At 45.1% G+C, this 19,520-nt stretch overlaps 2 protein-coding genes across 5 annotated transcripts in view; both read left to right on the top strand.

The window, feature by feature from the left end:
• Positions 1–6,887, top strand: part of crebbpa (CREB binding protein a) — a 49,413-nt gene extending 42,526 nt beyond the window's left edge. For all 4 annotated transcript variants that reach the window (XM_053338949.1, XM_053338940.1, XM_053338936.1 and 1 more), the window contains 8 exons: positions 362–512; positions 1,342–1,488; positions 1,577–1,690; positions 1,796–1,961; positions 2,112–2,279; positions 2,401–2,562; positions 2,872–3,153; positions 3,357–6,887. In XM_053338949.1, the coding sequence (XP_053194924.1) occupies positions 362–512; positions 1,342–1,488; positions 1,577–1,690; positions 1,796–1,961; positions 2,112–2,279; positions 2,401–2,562; positions 2,872–3,153; positions 3,357–5,564 (3,398 nt within the window). In that variant the 3' untranslated portion in view covers positions 5,565–6,887. The remainder of the gene's footprint in view (positions 1–361; positions 513–1,341; positions 1,489–1,576; positions 1,691–1,795; positions 1,962–2,111; positions 2,280–2,400; positions 2,563–2,871; positions 3,154–3,356) is intronic.
• A 1,762-nt stretch (positions 6,888–8,649) lies between these two features.
• Positions 8,650–19,471, top strand: slx4 (SLX4 structure-specific endonuclease subunit homolog (S. cerevisiae)). The gene is made up of 13 exons (XM_053326863.1): positions 8,650–9,097; positions 9,565–9,772; positions 10,068–10,283; positions 10,768–10,982; positions 11,520–11,818; positions 12,344–12,602; positions 13,275–13,468; positions 13,598–13,744; positions 14,226–14,395; positions 15,054–17,428; positions 17,833–17,932; positions 18,162–18,479; positions 19,102–19,471. Exons 1-13 carry the CDS (start codon positions 8,650–8,652, stop codon positions 19,469–19,471), a joined length of 5,319 nt encoding a protein of 1,772 aa, XP_053182838.1.
• The last annotated feature ends 49 nt before the right edge of the window (positions 19,472–19,520 follow it).

Genomic DNA, 19,520 nt, shown 5'->3' with positions numbered 1-19,520 from the left:
ACTGAATAATATAAACCACCTCCATCTACATATGGGCTGCATATGTCTCTTACAGTGGCTTTCCTGCAGTGACGGCTTTGTGTGTTTTTGTTGTTTGCCTCGTGGTTTCACTGGCATTTGTTCTCTGATGTTTGTTGCCCTGTGACCTTTATGACATGTGGTGCGAACAGACTCGAGCTCTCACCGTCTCACGAGAAACTCCACTTTCGTCAAAGCCATCAGACGTAGTGGTTTTCTCAATTAAAGGCTAGCGCAGGTTATTTTAGAACTAATGTGACCCACGCTTTTCCTTTCATCCTAGAAAGTTCACAGAAATTGACAACTTTTTAAAATGTCTCCTGTGTGTTTCCGCTCACTTTAGGGCTGCAGTCAACACGATTGGGAATGTACATAGAGGATCGTGTGAATAAATACTTGAAGAGACAGAACCACTCGGAAGCCGGCGAGGTGTTTGTGCGAGTGGTGGCGAGCTCCGACAAAACGGTGGAGGTTAAACCAGGCATGAAAGCCAGGTGAGTGTGTCACAGAGGACGCTATTTATAATGACTTTGTGATTGAGTGTTTTCCACCTAAGGCCAATACAGATTCTGGAAGCAGGTTTATAAGCATATGTGTGTTAATGGTATTATATTATTATATAGCACAGCTCATATTTGCCCTGAGGTTATTTATTTTATTGCCCCTGCCTTACAAAGCTGAATGCCCTCTGTGAAGCTTTTTATGTCTACTCAGAGTGATTGTAGGACCTGCATGATTAACAAGATAGTGTGCACACACTCCCTGAGTACCTCCAGAGAAGGGTGTTAAGTGTTCATGTTGTGTTCATCACACAAGATCAAAGACTACGATGCTTGTCTCTTCCTCACGGAGAGGAGACCCTTTTTAGAGAAGAACCTGTTATCTTCAGGTTGACTGATTCAAGGTTGTTTGCTTTTGATTGACTTGAGGACACTTGACTTGAATTGTCCCATTATGCTCTTTTGACTGTTGCTAAAAGCAGTGACCACACAAGGCAACTTCTGACTGTCTTATTTCCTGGAAGTAAATAAAAAAAGGGGGGGGGGGCTTTATGTAACTAATTTTATATACTGTATTATATTATATAGCCATGGAACACTTTGTGTAGAGAGTTATAAATGTGCAGTGGTCAGGATTCAATAGTCCAGCAATTGCATGCAAAACAGAGTATTGAGTAAATAGAATTATTTTGGGATTCAGAGCAGATCTTTCAAACATATGGCAGTAAGACTGAGTATCACAAAATGCTGTAGCTTCTACTGTCAAGTTAAAGATCACCATTATGCACACATTTTAATATTTGTCTTCTCTTCATGACAACAGGTTTGTCGACACGGGTGACATGCCCGAGACCTTTCCCTACAGAACCAAAGCACTTTTCGCCTTTGAGGAGATTGACGGTGTAGATGTGTGCTTCTTTGGCATGCATGTGCAGGAGTACGGCTCTGAGTGCTCATTTCCCAACACTAGGTCTGTACATCCAATTATTGTGTGCAGCATTTTAGCTGCTTTGTAAGTTATGGGTTATTAACCTCATTCTCTCTCTCAACCTTTGCAGACGGGTCTACATATCATACCTTGACAGTATTCACTTCTTCAGACCTCGGATTTTACGAACAGCAGTGTACCACGAAATCCTCATTGGCTACCTTGAATATGTCAAGAAACTCGGGTAAGCCAACTATTAGAAAACTGGGTAGAGTCTCGGGAGAGAGGTTTGTAATGGGCTTCATTTGTATTGTTTCTTTGGTGTGACTTTTGGTGTGTGTGTCCACAGGTATGCCCAGGGCCACATCTGGGCGTGTCCGCCCAGTGAAGGGGACGACTACATCTTCCACTGCCATCCTCCTGACCAGAAGATCCCTAAGCCTAAGAGGCTGCAGGAGTGGTATAGGAAGATGTTAGACAAGGCCTTTGCAGAGAGGATCTTGCATGACTACAAGGTAAAGGGAAATGTTCTCTCACATATTCACACACAAGGCTTTCTCCACATTTCTGGATGTATGGTTTGATGTTAAGAACAAAAAGGGAAAATTATATGCGAAAGTTGGTCAATTTGTAAAAGGGAGATATTTTTTTGGTCTTCCTCTTAGGACATCTTCAAACAGGCAACAGAGGACCGCCTGACCAGCGCCAATGAGCTGCCCTACTTTGAAGGCGACTTCTGGCCCAACGTGCTGGAGGAGAGCATCAAGGAGTTGGAACAGGAGGAGGAGGAGAGGAAGAAGGAGGAGAACACAGCTGCCACTGAAACACCTGAGGTAAAAACACTGGGTTATGTTTGATAATGTAGTAACACAGTGAGTCTAATTATTTAGTAATGTCGTATAATCCTCAGATAACCTGGTTTTTCTAATGTCTGTGGTTGCATATCATCCTCAGGGTACGCCAAGTGACAGCAAAAATGCTAAGAAGAAGAACAACAAGAAGACCAATAAAAACAAGAGTAGTGTGAGTCGAGCCAATAAGAAGAAGCCTGGGATGCCGAATGTAGCCAATGATCTGTCCCAGAAGCTTTATGCCACCATGGAGAAGCACAAAGAGGTCAGACTGGTTTTGTTTTTATAACGTTTACAAGTGATACTGAATTTAAGAAAAATTCAATCGTTTTGTCACATGGAGGATATTGGGCAATAGTTTCAAGTGTAGCAGCGATTGTCCCAAAACAACACATTTTGAAAAAGAAAATGATCACAAAGATTCAGCAGAATGAAGCTGAGCAGTATTCTTGTTTCATTTTTTAGCCCCTAGTTGAGTAAATGATACTTGTGCACTGCTTGTGGTGCACATGGTTGAATCTGTTTGCATGCTTGTTTCTCTAATTATTTTTGTGTTTTTTATCGTCCACTGAAGGTGTTCTTTGTGATCCACCTCCACTCGGCTCCAATGGTCAACACCCTGCCACCCATCATTGACCCTGACCCCATGCTCTCCTGTGACCTGATGGATGGACGTGACGCCTTCCTGACTCTGGCCAGGGACAAACACTGGGAGTTCAGCTCCCTCAGGAGGTGCAAGTGGAGCACCATGTGCATGCTGGTTGAGCTGCATAACCAGGGACAGGACCGCTTTGTCTACACTTGCAACGAGTGCAAGCACCATGTGGAGACACGCTGGCACTGCACAGTGTGCGAGGTGAGTAACTACTTTTGTGCTGTTATGTTTTGAAACTAGACTTTCATGTTTCACTGTATGAAACAGTTGTATTGTAAGTGGAAGTGTGTCAGTGTTTAAATCGTTGATGGGAATTATATTGATGGACTTCTGGTAGATCTATTTATCAGTCTTGCTTAGACTCATGCTAATCATTGTGTTTCTGTCTCTCTCCCTTGTCTTAGGACTTTGATCTTTGCATTAATTGTTACAACACGAAGGGACACGAGCACCAGATGGTGAAGTGGGGCCTCGGCCTGGACGACGACAACAACAGCCAGAGTGGAGAAGCCTCCAAGAGCCCCCAAGAGAGCCGGCGCTTAAGTATCCAACGCTGCATCCAGTCCCTGGTCCACGCTTGTCAGTGTCGCAATGCCAACTGCTCTCTGCCGTCCTGCCAGAAGATGAAGCGAGTGGTACAGCACACCAAGGGCTGCAAACGCAAAACCAATGGTGGCTGCCCTGTGTGCAAGCAGCTCATTGCTTTATGCTGTTACCATGCAAAGCACTGTCAGGAGAACAAGTGTCCCGTCCCATTCTGCCTGAACATCAAGCACAAGCTACGCCAGCAGCAGCTGCAGCACAGGCTCCAACAGGCCCAGCTGATGAGGAGAAGAATGGCTACCATGCAAGGCAGAACCATGCCGTTACCGTCCCCACCAGCTGCCCCCAGCACTCCCAATTCCCATGCCCAGCCCAACACTCCTCAGACGCCCCAGCAGCCACTTTCCAACCAGCCGCAGACCCCCAACTCAGCAGGTGTTATGTCCCCCTCTTTTCCCAATGCCCCTCGCAATGGCCAGCCTCAGGCAGCAATTTCCCAGGGCAAGCCTGGGCCCCAGGCCTCCCCTCTACACCAGCAGCAGTCCCCTCTTCCCCAGCCACCCCAGCAACCTCAACAGCTACCACAGCAGCCTCCCCTTGCTGCAGTCAAGATGGCACGTCACATCGAGATGATGGCACAGGCCCAGCAGAACCAGCAGAACTACCGGGTCAACATGAACGGCTTGGCCATGAACCCCCAGCAGCCACAGCAACGCATGACTGGACCAATGCAGCCACCCATGCAGATGGTTCCTGGGCCCCGGGGACCACAGGTCTTGCAACCCGGCATGGCCCCAGGACAGTGGCCTGGAGCTGCAGGGTCCATGCAGGCAGCTCAGAATCAACAGCCAGGCCTCGTTCCAGGACAGACCCCACAGCAGGCCATGACCATGCAGAGAGCCATGATGCCCCCAGGGCAGCAACCTCAGCAGAGCCAGAGGATGCTGATACCACAGCAGCCTGGTGCTCGGCCACAGACACCGCAGAGACCTGGTGCTATAGCCCCCAACGCTCTCCAGGACCTTCTGCGTACCCTCAAGTCTCCCAGCTCACCCCAGCAGCAGCAGCAAGTCCTAAACATCCTCAAATCAAACCCTCAGCTAATGGCTGCTTTTATCAAACAGCGAACAGCCAAGTACCATGCCAACCAGCCGCAGCAGCAGGCAGGTCAGCAACAGCAGCCTGGTATGCCTACAATGCAGGCCATGGCCATGCCAGGTGGGGCGGGTCAGAGACCGGGGATGCCCCCTCAGCAGCCCCAGCAGCCTCCTGCTCAGGGCATGGCCGCATTAGGGGCTCAAGGGCAGCTGATGAATGCAGCACACAACCCTGCCCAACAGATCCAGGAGCTCTACCGTCGGCAGCTCTTAAGACAACAACAGCAGCAGCAACAGCAACAACAACAACAACAACAGCAACAGCAACAACAGGGAGTGATGCCTCAGCACCCAGGCCAGTTCCCTGCTCAGGCGCAGGGCACAGCAGCTACATACTCCCAGCTCCGCATGCAGCAGCAGCAACAGCAGCAGATAGCCATGCAGGCACCCATGGCTCAGATGGCCCAGCCTGGCATGGGGATGGACTCCACCCAGAACTTGCTGCACCAACGTATGCTGCAGCAGCAGCAGCTTCCCCAGCAGCAGCAGCAGGCCGTCCTCAAGCAGCAGATGGGCTCTCCTGCCCAGCCCAGCCCAATGAGTCCCCAGACCCACCTGCTGGCCGGCCAGCCTCAGGGTGGAGCCCACCTCCCCGGCCAGCCCGCACTAGCCAATGCCCTCAGCAACCAGGTCCGTTCCCCCGCGCCAGTTCAATCCCCTTGTCCACCCTCGCAGCAGCCACAGCAGACGCCACATTCCAGTCCCTCACCACAGGTCCAGAACCAACCGCAGCCTTCGCCGCAGCACCCGCCTCCACCCCACTCGGGTTCCCCCCACCACTTGGGGACACCAGAACAGAGCGCCATGCTACCGCAGCTTAACACGCCCAACAGAGGGGGGCTGAACAGTGACTTGGGGATGGTGGGAGATGCTACAGGAGACACTCTGGAGAAGTTTGTGGAGGGATTGTAGCATTTCTGCTGGGAATTAAAGAACACAGTCTTGCTCCCAGGGACCCATCCTCCCACACCTCCTCCTAGTTTCCCCTCAGACTCTTTATCCCGTTAGAGGGCTTTCTTTGTTCTTTCTAAGGTTGAGAACGTTCTTTTGTACTGACATGTAAAAAGTTTCAACTGTTGTAAAAAGAAAAAAAAACATTTGGTCAAGGGAAAAAGAAAAAAAATAGTCAACACTTCTAGGGAATGTAAATGTTTCCTAAAACCCGAGTAATGGGTATTTCTTCCTTAAGATGTTGAGGGATTTGCAAGTTTGCTTCTTAAATGAAATTTAAATCAAAAAGAATATATTTTTTGGTTGAGACCAAATGTGCTCAAATACTCAATTTATTTTTGGTTTGTTTTGGTATGATTTCATGCCTTTCTTGTTTCTTTTTTTTTAAAGAAAATGTACAATTGCATTATATTATTCATATCTTTTTATTTTGTACCTTTGGAAAAAAAAACTTACAGCATTTTTTTGTGTTGAAACTGTAAAATAATTTGTCTGGGAATTGGGCCAGGTTTTTTTGTTCTCTTCTCAAGCTGTCATTCCTGGCAATTGTAATCATACGTTGTACCATTACTCCAAGACGATGCGTTCAGGGACAGAGGCCGCGACCTTCCTCCTTGTGTGTATGAAGAGCACTCAGTTGTATTAAAAATAGGAAATGGACTGCGGCAGGTTGTGTATACACGGGCATGTATGCAGGCGCACATGAAGACACTGACACACACCCTCACAGTCACTAAAAGAAACACATGGACTGCAGCCTACATTTCAGTGGCCTGGAAATTGGAAAAGTCTGTCTTGCAGGTGTAGAAAATTGTTGCTTTGACATTAAAAAAAAAGAATTTGTCATACGTATTTTTTTTTTTTTTTTCATTTTGTCATACACATATTGTAAAGTGTAAAGAGAATGTGAGAAAGAGACCAGCCCCCTAAGCTGAGGTGGAATGATCACCGGTTGGGTCACATCTCGAATGATGCCCCATCCTCCAAATTTTTACACTAAGCTGTGTGTGCGATCTAGGGATGAAGGGCACATTGGAGATTTCCCCCTGAGGAAAACTAAATGTTATCAATGCTCATTCCTCTCGCAAAAACTTGAATTGGGGGGGATTTACTTTTTCTCCTATTGTAAATCAAGTTATTAAGCAAAATACTATAAATATAAGGAAGAGAGAATGAAATCACTGTATAAAATGGTAAAAGACTCATTTCTTACTTATATACCATATTGTTAAATAAACTGTGTGCAACAGAAGAACTCTAGTACTCTGTTGACTAAATAATGACGCATCACTCCTTCTGTTGGTTTGTGTTTGTTTCAGCTCAGCAATGTTTTTATCTTTCAGCCAGTGGATGGACAAATTAGTCCAGAGAGATGTCTTAGTGGGATTGAAGCTCTGTGTCTGCACATATCCTCTAAAATTTCATTTATCTCTAGGTTTGTTTTCAGATGACCACTTACAGTAAGAGCACCACCTGAAATTCTGCAAATTGAAAATGGAGGTGTGGAAGTTTTTTAGAGTTTCAGATGAGCCTGGATGTTGACTAGTTTTGCAGCCTTGCTGGAGAGCTGATGATATGTAGGTAACTTACAGCAGGTGTGTGGAGGGTGCATTATTTCAAGGAATTGATCCACTTCCATCAATAATAAACGATAAAGAAAAATAAATGTATGAACTGTAAGGTAAATCTTGTTTATTTAGTTTAGGGTCCAGCACAGGTGTGAAATAAGTCGTTATGGTTTACTTGCATGCTAATTAACACTCAGTTTACAATAATGGCAAGAGCTCCAGCATTTCATCGGTGAGTAAGAAGTTTGCAGTTTATCAGAATGAATATTTAGTGGCACAGATCAGCTACAAGAATGTGAAAACAGAATTACACTCTTTGTCAACATGGTAAAATCAGAATATAAGTAATAGGCTCAAGTGACTTATTTTATTGGTAGTTACAGCTTTTGATTATTCTGATTAAGTCTTAACACTAGGAAGAATGTCGTTAGGTCCTCCTTTCTGTAAATCTTGTGATGATCTGGCACAGTGTTCAGAGGTTTCTTTTGTGGCAGTTTCTGTGTCACACAGTGTATTACAGAGTAACAACAGACAGGATTATCTGCTAGCTGGACAGAGGACCTAATCATTGACAAGCTCTGAGTTTAAAAGGTATCTGTCAAAATATAGGACAGTTGTCTTACACCAAAAAAAAAGCACAATGACAAAAGCTGGTGATGAAAAGTGTAAGGTCTCGACAAGAATCTACAGTTAGTGTATAGATGGTTTAACAAAATATAGACTATATAGGCTTGCTACACAATAGCAGTTCTTAAGATTCTATTTATCATAATTCCATTTCATCACAGTCCCTGAATTAAAATTATAATGATACAAGTCTTGTGACAGGGAAATAATGAAGGAAAAGAGAACTTGTTTTAATGACAGTTGTGAATAATTAAAAAAAGGAAATTCTTATAAAAAACTAAAATGTTGCCTCGGGTTTACCGCGACGTTATCATGTGACCCCTTTCACTGTCACATGACCGGAAGTTACACTGACGCGGTTGAGTGAGTAATTTTGAAACGAAAACAAACCCCAGACGTTTTCTGTCCGCTTTATTAACACAATAATGAATAAATACGTTCAATTAAATCACGCCAAACAGAGTTTCAAACGATGAGGCGGAAATGCTGAAGCTGGAGAGCAATTCATCAATCCCGGGTGAGGAAACAGTGTTAGCATGATAAGCTAGCTGCTTTCTGTCCACTAATGATAGACTGAATACACCATCACATTTAGCTTTCAAACTCTTTCTGTAAAGCATTTCCATTATACTCGTTTTTGTATTATCGATAATGTTACTGTCCGCTTTGTATGTTGCTGTAGCAGTGCAATGCTTAAAATGGTGTAGTGTTTCCAAGGTTTAATGTTAGTTATTGAGAAAATACTTGAGTGAAATTGTTCATATTTCCCTGCGAGGTCTAACTATCTGTATGCTCCCTTGCAGGATAATTGTCACAAGAGGGGACATGCTGTCATATAAAAGCTCATTATCATGAACGACTCAGACCAGGATTTTGTAGACCTCAGCTCAAAGCCACTGAAACGAGTCCGCAAGCCTAGACAGCCAAGGCAAGCAGAGCATCCGCCCTCCAGTCAGGCAGGCAATGGAGACAAGAGGAGAAGAAATAACAGAAGAGATGGTGGCTCTGGGTCTAAGTGTGTTGCAGCTGTCGGTGGGACGCAGTCTGTTTGTATTGAGGCAGAGCAGCTTGTGGTCAGTGGTGGGGTTGGGCTTGATTCAGGAGACACTGGGTCATCTGTTTCTGCCCATTCATTTGCTTCTGCAGCAGAGAGAGGTTTGTGCACGAAAGACAAAGTGCTCAACAGAATGCAACAGTTCAGGAGAGTCAATGCTCAGAGGCTGCAGCACAACAATCAGAGCTTGCCAACAGGGCAGGAGAAGGACCGAAATACTGCCCCTCCACTGGGAGAAAGACGAGGTGAGATAACATAACATGATGGGCATACATGATGGGCCACATAAAAATGATTTTTATTATACATAACTAATATAATACGGCTGTTATGTCTTATTGGATTCATTCCTGGGTTTTTCATCTTGTTTGAATGCACCCCAATCATAAATGCAGGACATGAAACAAACTTTTACTGACATTTGTGTGCACAGTACACACTGCACAATGTACAGTATGGCTGGAAAATGTTGAGAATATTGAATATATCCAAATGTTTTTAAATATCCCAATGTTGCTGATATAAGAATTAATTATTTAAGATAAAGAATTTTAAATAGTCGTATTAACTGGAATGAAACTTTGGAATGAAAATTTAGGAATGACACAACTGAAGTCTAGTATCAGTACATCCAGTTCAAATATCCAGTAAAATATTAAACTGGTAAATCTCTTAACTGTATCTGTATCTGCCCCCTCTCTTCTGTGCCCAGATACTCCAGAATCCACCAGTTCAGGTCTCCATCTGAATCCCCCGGACAGTGACGAGGCTCTGGCCCTGCGGCTGCAGCAGGAGCTGGACAGGGAGGCGGCAGAGGCCCAGTCGGGGGACCTTGAGGACAGAGGCCTCTTCTTCTGTCAGATCTGTCAGAGAGACCTGACACACATGACCCCTGAAGGGCGCGCGCAACACCTCAACAGGTCTAAACATTTATATTCATACTGTAGGAACTGAACTGAAGCTCTGATCCAGAGCGACTCTCAACAGGGAAATGAGATTACACATCTTGACTGCAAACAGCAAGCCTTCCAAAACGAATGTATATACTATTAAAGGCAGATAAGAGAAATTATCCATGCCTTATCAGCAAGAGGCAAAGCAAGTATCAGTGATGGAGAGAGTGTAGTGGTATGCAACATATGGTTTGACTGAACTGCAGCCCTGAATAATCATTATTTTCCACTGCTGTTTTCTCCTCTTTCACCCTCTTCTCAGGTGTTTGGATGAGAGTGAAACCCTCATCCCAGCTCCTCCTCCACCTCCTGGTGTCCCTGACTGTCCCATCTGTGGAAAGAAGTTCAAGTCCCAGAAGAGTCGCTCCACCCACCTGAAGCGCTGCTCCTCAGACATGGGCGTCTCCCCTGCTGTCCTGCTGCAGGCTCTGCAGAGACAAACTGAAGAAAGCCAGAGCACTGCCACTGCTAACACACTGTGAGTTGGCTTCAGCACATCTATCAGTCAAGTGGCAGCACAGGAGAAAAATCCACTGATCAGCCAAAACAATTAATACACCTGCTCACCCTGTAGACTTTCAGACAGATGACTATAATTACTTTAATGTTGCTCTTGCACGTAAAAGATTTTACTCTGGAAAATAAATTACATCTGGAAAAAATGGGAAAGCACCAGAATTAAGTTTCTCTAATTGCCTAGCTCTTAAGAATTAATCATCTCAGTCAGACTGATTTATAGAAAGCACTTGTTAGATTTAAAGCAGTCATGTTTCTTTTTCCATCCTGGGGACAGCTTCTCCATCAGCGAAATTACCTTTGACTCAGTTATTGTAATCTAAAAACATGTAGATGTCCTTCCAATCTTTGTAAGGTGGGTCTGTGTTAATGTTGGTCACCTAGAAGTGCACCCATGTGTCGTGATATAGACTTAAAGTCCTCATATTTGCATTTGTCTCATTCAGTGCACAGACTGGAGGCACCAAAAGGAAAGGTCCACCCAAGCCGGGCCTCCCAGTGAGTAAGAAGCCCAGGAAGAAGACTGAACCCCTGGATGAAGACACTATGGTGGCCCTGGCTCTTTCGTCCTCCCTGCTGGAGAAGGAGAGAGAGTCACAAACAGAGGCTGCTGCCCATGGCACCTCTGTGATGCCTGTGTTGAAGTGGAGGCCAGACACAGGTACAGAAACATCACGTCAATACAAAGGAGTGTTTATGATAAAAGCAGTAACCTATGAGAGGGAGTGTTGTAGCACACAGCATAACTCAAGTATATGACTGCTTTTATATAAAGTCTTATAAATATTGTAACACCTCTTGTACTTGTGCAAGATGCTGAATTGCTACCATTTAACATGTTTTGGAACCAAAATGTTGATCCCTTAAGCCTTAGGAACCAGTTTGCGATGTATCTACAACAGGCTGGGTTTTACATTTTGTGTTTATAATGTGGGCGGTGAGAAAACGTTAACTGTAACAAACAATACATGTTGTATTTAGTATGGAACTCTCTAGAGGTTGTTTTCATGCCTTGAGGGATTCATGTTGTCTTTGTCCCCCTGGAACAAATATTTAATACAATCTGCATGTGTTTACGTTCGGCAGTGCCTGAAGCAGTTTATTCATTACTGTCTTGTAGACATTTAACAGCACTAAGGCTTGCTACAAACTGTGAGAAAGCATGTGATCCTATTCTTCTCCTCTGCTCTTCTTGGAGTAGGTAAGGGTCATGGGAAGAGAAAAAAGGGCGCCATACCGCGTCCTCCTCCACTCCTCCTCGTTCAGGAGGCTGAGGCGGCCCTGACGAGGCTGCAGGAACGCGTTTCTGCTCTCCTCCTACGCAGTCGGGCTCCATCTCCCCCCACCCCGACCCGCTGCCCCAGCGGTCTGCCCGGATGGAGTGGTGCTGCCCCCCTCTGGCAGAAGAGTGCACTGCTTGACCAAGGCTCCACCAGTTTGTCTGATTTCTACGCCCCGGAGCTCAGGGAGTTCATCACTCCTTGGGAATCGGCAACAGTGAGAGAGACCAACAGGATGTTTGCATAATGTGCTGTGTTATGTTTGTCACGTTTATTTAACAGTTATTGCAATCAATTGGGCAGCTGTGGCTCAGGAGGTAGAGCGGTCGTCCTCCAATTGTAAGATTGGCGGTTCGATTCCCAGCTCCTCTAGTCCACATGTCGATGTGTCCTTGGCAAGATACTTAACCCCAATTGCTCCTGTTGCTGCACCAATGGTATATGAATGAGAATGAATGGTTTAATTCCCCCTGATGGCATGGTAGCTCTGCCATCAGTGTATGAATGTGTGTGAATGGGTGAATGACATGTAATGTAAAGCGCTGAGTGGTTGTAAAGACCAGAAAGGCGCTATATAAGTACAGTCCATTTACCATTTGTTATTAGTAAGTGTGTTAAAATGCTGTCTGTAAAAAGCAAACCTGTCTCAGTCAGTAACTGCAAAAATTGACATACTAAAAAACATAAATGCGCTGTCATGATGTATACTCACCTACTTTTCTCTATCACTCTCCACTTCAAGACTGATGTAGCCTCCTTCAGCACCAACAATAAGCCCGATACGTCTCTCCAGGGCGTGACTGAAGGAACCCCCGTCACAAAAACTCAGCCCTCCGTCACACCCTCCTCCTCCCAGACAGCTGCCTCCTCTCCAGCTCCCTCCACCCCGGGGACTGGGCAACTCGCAGTGGGCAGCCAGGTCCTCCGAGATCTGATGGAGCTGGCTGAAGACGGCATGACGCTCACACAGTGTGGCTACACCGCTCCAGGCCCTGTTAAAGGTAACACACCATGTCACAGACTGTATTCTAAAATATTTACAAGTAAAATAACCCTTTTAATAACAAACTGGAACAAAGTATGTAATAATTCATCATAATTGTGATTTTGTTGGTAATATATTATAGCCAGATTATTTTACTGCTTTTTATGAAAGTTTTAACTTTTTGTTGTTTTTGTAAACCCTCCTATACTGGCCCTAAAATGTTCCCTTTGTACTGTGGTCTCCCAGGAGTACAATAAATTAGGTTTCAAATAATTCTGTGAATGTTCCACTAAAATAAAGTTATTTACATTGAGGATTTATTTATAGTTACAGTACAATAGATACTCATATCTCACTCATTCTTGCTCAGTTATTTAGTGTTTATTCTGAATATTTAAAAAGAGATTCAAATCAGAGAACCGTTTTTTCTTTTGGATTTCTGTTATCAAAGCATTGTATAAGCTGAACTTGTCAGAAAGGGAAGTGTCTTCTTTCAGCAAAAAACACAAAAATGTTTGGATGTATAGGCAAAATTATGAAAATTGATGTACTACCTTCTTCATACAATAGTTCAGCTTTTGAACTGCATAATACTGCTACAGTGTTCTAATCTTTTTGAGAAACTTGCCAACTCACACAGATATTTAACTGGTCGTACATTTTGGTTTAATGGTACATGTTTCCACAGACCAGAGCGCCAGGCTGTCTGCAAACCTCCATCTGAGCGGCTTCGTGCTGGATGAGGCAGAAGAGCACGCTGATCTCTATGTGAGCGGGTTCCTACCAGAAAATTCACACGCAAACGCACAGGACACCCACCGCCAAGCAAAAAGGACGACTGATCAGCCAGCACGAGATAAAGAGCGCCTCAGCCACCAATCAGTAAGACCACTTATAATCACATAAAATCAGGATTCTGAACATTTTCCTCCTGGATCTTTTCCAGTTCGCAGTCTGTATCGTCAGAACAAACAGACTACCCAGTGTCTCCTGCTGGTGTTTCCTCTGTAGGTGGCGCTGTCCAGACTGGCATCAGAACTGAGCAGTATGGTGAACAACCCTCAGTTTAGTGATGTGCAGCTCCAGGTGGACAGTGGAGAGGTCTACTTTGCCCATTCCTTCATGGTGTATGCACGCTGCCCCCTGCTGGCAGAAATGGTAACAATTATTACTGCATTATTACTACTTTTCTGTTCTCATCATTTCCTTTTTAAAAAGACAGTATAGTAGACTGTTACAGGTCATAATGTTTTGATAATGAGTGAATGTAGCGCTTTATGTAATTGAAAAAAATCTGTTACTGTCACAATACTGAACACATAATGGCCAAAAAATTCAGCTCCTCTTCCTCTTGGAGGCTTTCCAGTGGATGTCAGGTCCACACTTCACCCCTAAATTCCTTTCAGCTCAACTGAGCTATTCCAAAACTTTAATTTTCAAAACAGGCTGGTACATGTAATTTTTACTTATTTGTTACATTTGAAACAAATTTCCATTCCTTTTATGCAACTTTAACATCTTCATCTTTTACGTCTTTGATTAGAAATGTACAGAACTGTACAACACAAGCTTGTCATCTGCATATCTGCTCTCTTTGTCTTTTCAATTTTGTATTTACTCCATCTGTCTCCTCTCTCAGGTGCATGAAAGTGGTTTCGGGGTGCAGGAGGAAGGCATGCCAGCAGCTCAGCGGGTGTTGATGAGTGACGTTCCAGGAGAGGCGGTGTTGGCTTTGCTGCAGTACCTCTACGCTGCCCAATTCTCCATCCCAGCATCACTGCAGCCTCATGTACTGGAGCTGGCATCCAGGTCAGTGTGGAGTTCAAACACCCAGTGATTCATGCATTTTTTATAATTAGCAACTTAATCCAAGGAATGCTGTTTGATCAGTCTGTGGGCACCTTTTGTCACAGCTCTGCTCATGTCTGTCGTGATCCTCTTTGGCTTTTACTGCTTTTATTCTCATGTATTCAGTTAGAGGTGCAAGGAGTAGAATTTAGCAGCATCTAGCAAAACGAACTTGGCAAAAATGCAATTAATATTCATATGAATGTTTTAATTGGTGTATAATCCCCTAAAACTATGAATCATTGTATTTTTGTTATCTTAGAATGAGCTTTTATGTCTACATAGAGAGTGGGTCCTCTTTCATAGAGCCTGCCCCTGCCATGTTTCAACAGTAGCCCAGAACAGACAAACAATACGTTGATCTAGAGAGCGACTTTCACATCCAAGTTTTGTAATAGTAAATTGTAAAGAAATTAAAACTCCTTTAACTCTTCAGTGTCCAGTGCCTTTTTTACTTACTTGTTATTCTGTATTCAATTTTGTTCTTTTTGGTGAAATAATTGTTTAAGTTCAAGTGATGTGCATTAACATTTCGTGAAATCCTATGTTGTTCTACAGTCATAAAGTTAGAAAAGAGTTTTGTCACAACTCCTCTTGTTTCTCTTTTCACTTTTTTAAGGTTTGATCTGCCGGAGCTGCAGCAGCTTTGTGAGCTTCACCAAGCTGAGGCAGACTACACAAACCAGGAGGACCATCTCAACAACCAAACAGACCTGGCCTTCATGGAGCTCCTCCGCTCCATGTGGAACGAAGAGGATGATGATGATGATGATGACGACGGCAAGCAGACAGATGGGGATGGAGGAAGAGAAGAGAGAGGTCTAGAACATTGTCAAGACGCTGATGTCGAATCAGGCGACAGAGAGCTGCAAGAAGAACAGGTGAACGAGGAGGAGATGGAGGAGATTTATGAGTTTGCTGCCACGCAGAGAAAGAGGGAGGAGGAGGATGACAGCGTGGAGGAGAAGGTTGACGAAGAAGAAAATGGAGAAGTGTTCACAAAACTGACAGAACCCAAAAGAAGCTCAAGAGTATTCAGTGACAAAAGCCTGCAGCCAAATTCAAGCCTAGACCGCAGCTACAACCGCCTCTTCTCAGACTCTTGGGGCGTATACAGAGAAGAAGAAGAAGAACCCTCCACCTTACGTACTACCTCTCCCCCACCAAAAACGCACATCCTCCAATCCCAGCAAAACCAGTCCCCTCACAAACCCTCATCTGAACTGTCTGGCAGAACTTTGCTTCAGTCCTCAGCAAGCGTAGTCGATGACCATTCCCTCAGCCCTCGACCCAGTACATCCAACCTGCCTGTCCCAGGTTTGTCTCCTGGGATAGTGGCTGACTGGGACGGTGGTGGAGATGCTGATGAACCTGAACAATGTTTGCCTTTGAAGCGAGAAAGCCAAGGTCCTCGTAGCATTTGTATCTCCCTTTCTCCTGATTCCCCCCAGAAAGAGAAGGAACCAGAGCTAGTAGTTTTGTCTGACTCAAGCGAGGAGATGGAGGTAGATGTTGCTGTTCTTAACTCTTGCAATCCCTCTCCACCTTCTCCCTTTACTGCCCAGACTCGGCAAAGTTACACCCAGCTGATCCCAAAATTTAAAGATCCCAGTAGTATGGATTTTAGTCCCAGTGGTCCATCTTCAGTCACGGTTTCTAGTCAACCAGGTTCCGGCGATGACCAGAGTCCGGTAGACTGTTCTCCAGAGGTTTCCTGGTTGATCCCATCCACACCAGTCCAGCTTCAAAGAACCAGCACGAGCAGCTCCACTCAGACCAAAAGCAGCATGTGCAGGACGCAGCTGTTCCCTAAACCTTCATCACCCTCATCCACTGTTTTCGCTTCTCCTGCTTTACCGTTTAACAACAGACCGCAGACCTCAAACAATCCCACCAGAGATTCAGCCCATATCAGCCCAACAGATGGCAGTCTCTCCAGGTTGAAGCAGGACAGGGTGGGGGCCTGCAGCTCTAGTTTGGATCTCAACTTTTGTCCTAAAAGAACAAGTAGTCACATTATGAGTGAGGACAGAGAAGTGGAATCGCCTGTGTTAAAAGGAGGTCAGTTCTCACACCTCTCAAGCTCAACCCACCCCTATGTCCTCGAACCTCCTTCAAGGCAAAATATCTCTCTTCACCTCCAGCTGCATCCTCACAGCAGCACACCCCTGCATTCAGACCTTCACCAGCCCCCTGTCCTTCTTGCTGACTCCCCGCTCCACACCGAGCCTGATAAGTGGAGGCTGACAAGTCAAGAAAGGGATAGGGTGCCCTCTGAAAGCCCAGAGAAGACAGAATTAGGGAGCTTTCATCTCTCCCCCTTGTCTGACCCTTCAGGCCAACCCTCTTCTTCTTCTCACAAAAGTTTTCAGAGTTCACAGAGACGCAGTAAATCCTCAAGTCAGAGTATACATTCTGTAGAGTCCAGCAATCACTATTGCACAGGGTCTGAGCTGAGGAGCGGAATAAGAATTAAGGACAGAGGAAAAGAGAGAGATTGTGAAAGTAAAGGCACAGATGATGATGGGGAGCAGGAAGAAGCAAAAGGAAAAAGTGGAGAGGCAGAAGCTGCAGACTCCAGTTTTCAGCAGAGCTTCACGGACGAGCCCCCCATAGCATTCAATGACTCGTGGGGCTTCGACGCCTGCAATGACTTGGGAGAAAATCCGGGCTGCTTCAGTCTGAGGCTTGAAGACAGCGAAGCATCTAGCCTACAAGAGCACAGCTCAGAAAACACCAAGTCTGGTCATCATGTCCACCAGAACGGTGTGACTGCCTCTGCTCCATCCAAATCCCTCAGTTCACAAACATCCACCAGTCAACAGGCTCTTAGAGGCCCCTCCTTCACCCCCTCACCGCCTAATCCCACGACCCTTACCACACCAGATAAAATTAACAGCCTCCTGGACTCTAAAATATGGGACAGCTGGGAGGAGGAAGAGGAGGAGGTTGTTCTTCCCCTCTCTCAGAGGGTGAACCCACTTAAAACCCCAGGTAGGTAGTCTCAGGTAGTTTAATACAAACATTGAAAATGTACTCTAGAGTGACAGCAGCCTCAATGCAGCACAGCCCCAAGATGTTGTCATTTGAGTAAGCAGTGTAGCTGCGGTTTCCACTTGTTCATATGCTAGTTGGCTCAGTAGTTGTATTTGTTTTCCATATTCCATTCTTTTTCATATACCCACTTTCCTGTGAGAACAACTAGTTCATGTGTCTAAAGTGGTGAGGATGTAAACCTTTCTTGCTGTAGATGAGACAAACTGAAAGAAAACAGGCACTGCATTAAAGAAGATATTTACTAATTCCATTTCACTACACACATTTGTCTGATTTATGAAGCTGCGGTACAGGAATCAGTGGCAGTGCATAAGAATCTCTACCTGTTTGTCTCTCTGTAGTGCGATCGCACAATAAAAAGCGTCGTTCTTTGGTGCCCATCACTCCCATGCCGCACTACTCTGACATGGACACACCGGACCTCAAGAACAAACTGAACAGGTCAGTCAGTTCACACTCATCCCTGTCCTCGCACTAAAGAATTGGTAAAGCAGGGCCTCATCTGTTCTTTTTTTAATCAAGGCAACTGAGGAGCTTATCCATTACCTCCCCTGGTGTCACTGCCAACTTAGTTTGTCTGGCGCTGCTCTCTGTTTAGACTATTTTTCTCCCGTTCATTTGTTTTTTCTTCTGTCCGTCACAAATGCTACTTACTTTCTCCTCTGCACAGGTTTGGTGTTCGGCCTTTACCCAAGCGCCAGATGATCCTCAAATTGAAGGAAATCCATCAGTACACCCACCAGTTGGTCAACTCTGACTCTGAAGATGAGACACCCTTTGCGGGGGGCACTGCTCAGATATTAAAACCCCCTCCCACTAGTTCAGCGGCCGCTGGCAGCAGGCCGGTCTCCTGCGCCCAGACCGTGAAGTTTAAAGAGCCCATTGCCATCTCTCCTGTGAAACTCAGCAGAGAGGAGGATGCAGAGCCGCTGTCTGCCTCACAGGGCTCCAACACCTCTTCAACTGCTGCCAGTGAAGAATCTGAAAGGTACAGTGTAGATTCAAGTGTGTGAAATGTTTAGCGCTCAAATCATTTACTCTTAAGTTGTCATACTCTAAACATAAATATTTATATTTTTGACCTCTTGGGGGCAGCGAAATAAGCCCCTAACCCTTCACTTGATTGTTACCACCCTATAAAGTTTTTATTGATAAAGTGTTGCCTGTTAACACATCCCATAGAGATGCAGCAAAACAATCAAAACAATGAGCTGAAAGATGCTGAAGTGCTGCATAGAGCTGAGGGGAAATGCATAGGTTAGAATTCTTATGAGTTGGTCTTCATGAGTGACGTGTTTCTCATTACAAACTGTAATTTTATTGTTACCATAACAATATTGATTGGAGTTAAAATGTTGAGGAATAAAAGAGTCCTCTGGTTTACCAAATCAGCTGTGGTACTTCTAAAAGGGACCGACAGGCAACATATCTAATGTTCATATTTCTTTATTATAAACCATGCTGTCATGTTTAGTAATGTGTATGTTTTTTGTTGTCACATGTTTACATTCAAAATAAGAGCTTTTGGAGTGGAAAGGGGGTAAATGTACAGGATGGTTTCACAAGATGCTTAAAAATGTCTTTTCAACCCCCTGACTCTCTCACTGCAGGTCAAACCCAGAGATATGTCTTTCCTCTGATGGCGACTCAGACAGCGACGGCGGCATCTCAGCGTCACAATCGGCCACGCGCCTCCACGATCGTCTGCGGGCAGTGCGCTCCTTCATCCTGTCTGACTCAGGACTATACAGCCAGATCCTCCAGTACAAGCCTCTGGTCCTGTCCCAGCTCCAGCAGCGACTGAAAGCAGCAGGGATCCGCCTGGGCGCCGCCAAGCTGATGGACTATTTGGACTCCCAGTGCATCACCTTCACCACAGCCAAGCCGGGCAACTCGGCACTCAGCCGCAGGCGGGGCAAGAAGACAAGCAAGGGGGCAAAGGGAGCGAGCAGGAAAAGAGATGCCAATGCTGTGCTTTAAAACTTTGTAAGGTCGAAAGAGAAACTGTGAGAGGTTGCAGGTTTTACTA

Source organism: Scomber japonicus, chromosome 2 (assembly GCF_027409825.1).
Source record: "Scomber japonicus isolate fScoJap1 chromosome 2, fScoJap1.pri, whole genome shotgun sequence".
Classification (NCBI taxonomy): domain Eukaryota; kingdom Metazoa; phylum Chordata; class Actinopteri; order Scombriformes; family Scombridae; genus Scomber; species Scomber japonicus.
The sequence above is the reverse complement of the archived record's forward strand: the minus strand, read 5'-3'. Positions and strand labels throughout refer to the sequence as shown.

Excerpts from the sequence above, each read along its gene's own strand:
- slx4 (XM_053326863.1), top strand. The coding sequence starts at position 8,650 with ATGAACGACTCAGACCAGGATTTTGTAGACCTCAGCTCAAAGCCACTG. Across the intron at positions 12,603-13,274 it reads CGCTCCAGGCCCTGTTAAAG|ACCAGAGCGCCAGGCTGTCT; the intron begins GTAACACACCAT and ends ATGTTTCCACAG. Across the intron at positions 14,396-15,053 it reads GTACTGGAGCTGGCATCCAG|GTTTGATCTGCCGGAGCTGC; the intron begins GTCAGTGTGGAG and ends CACTTTTTTAAG.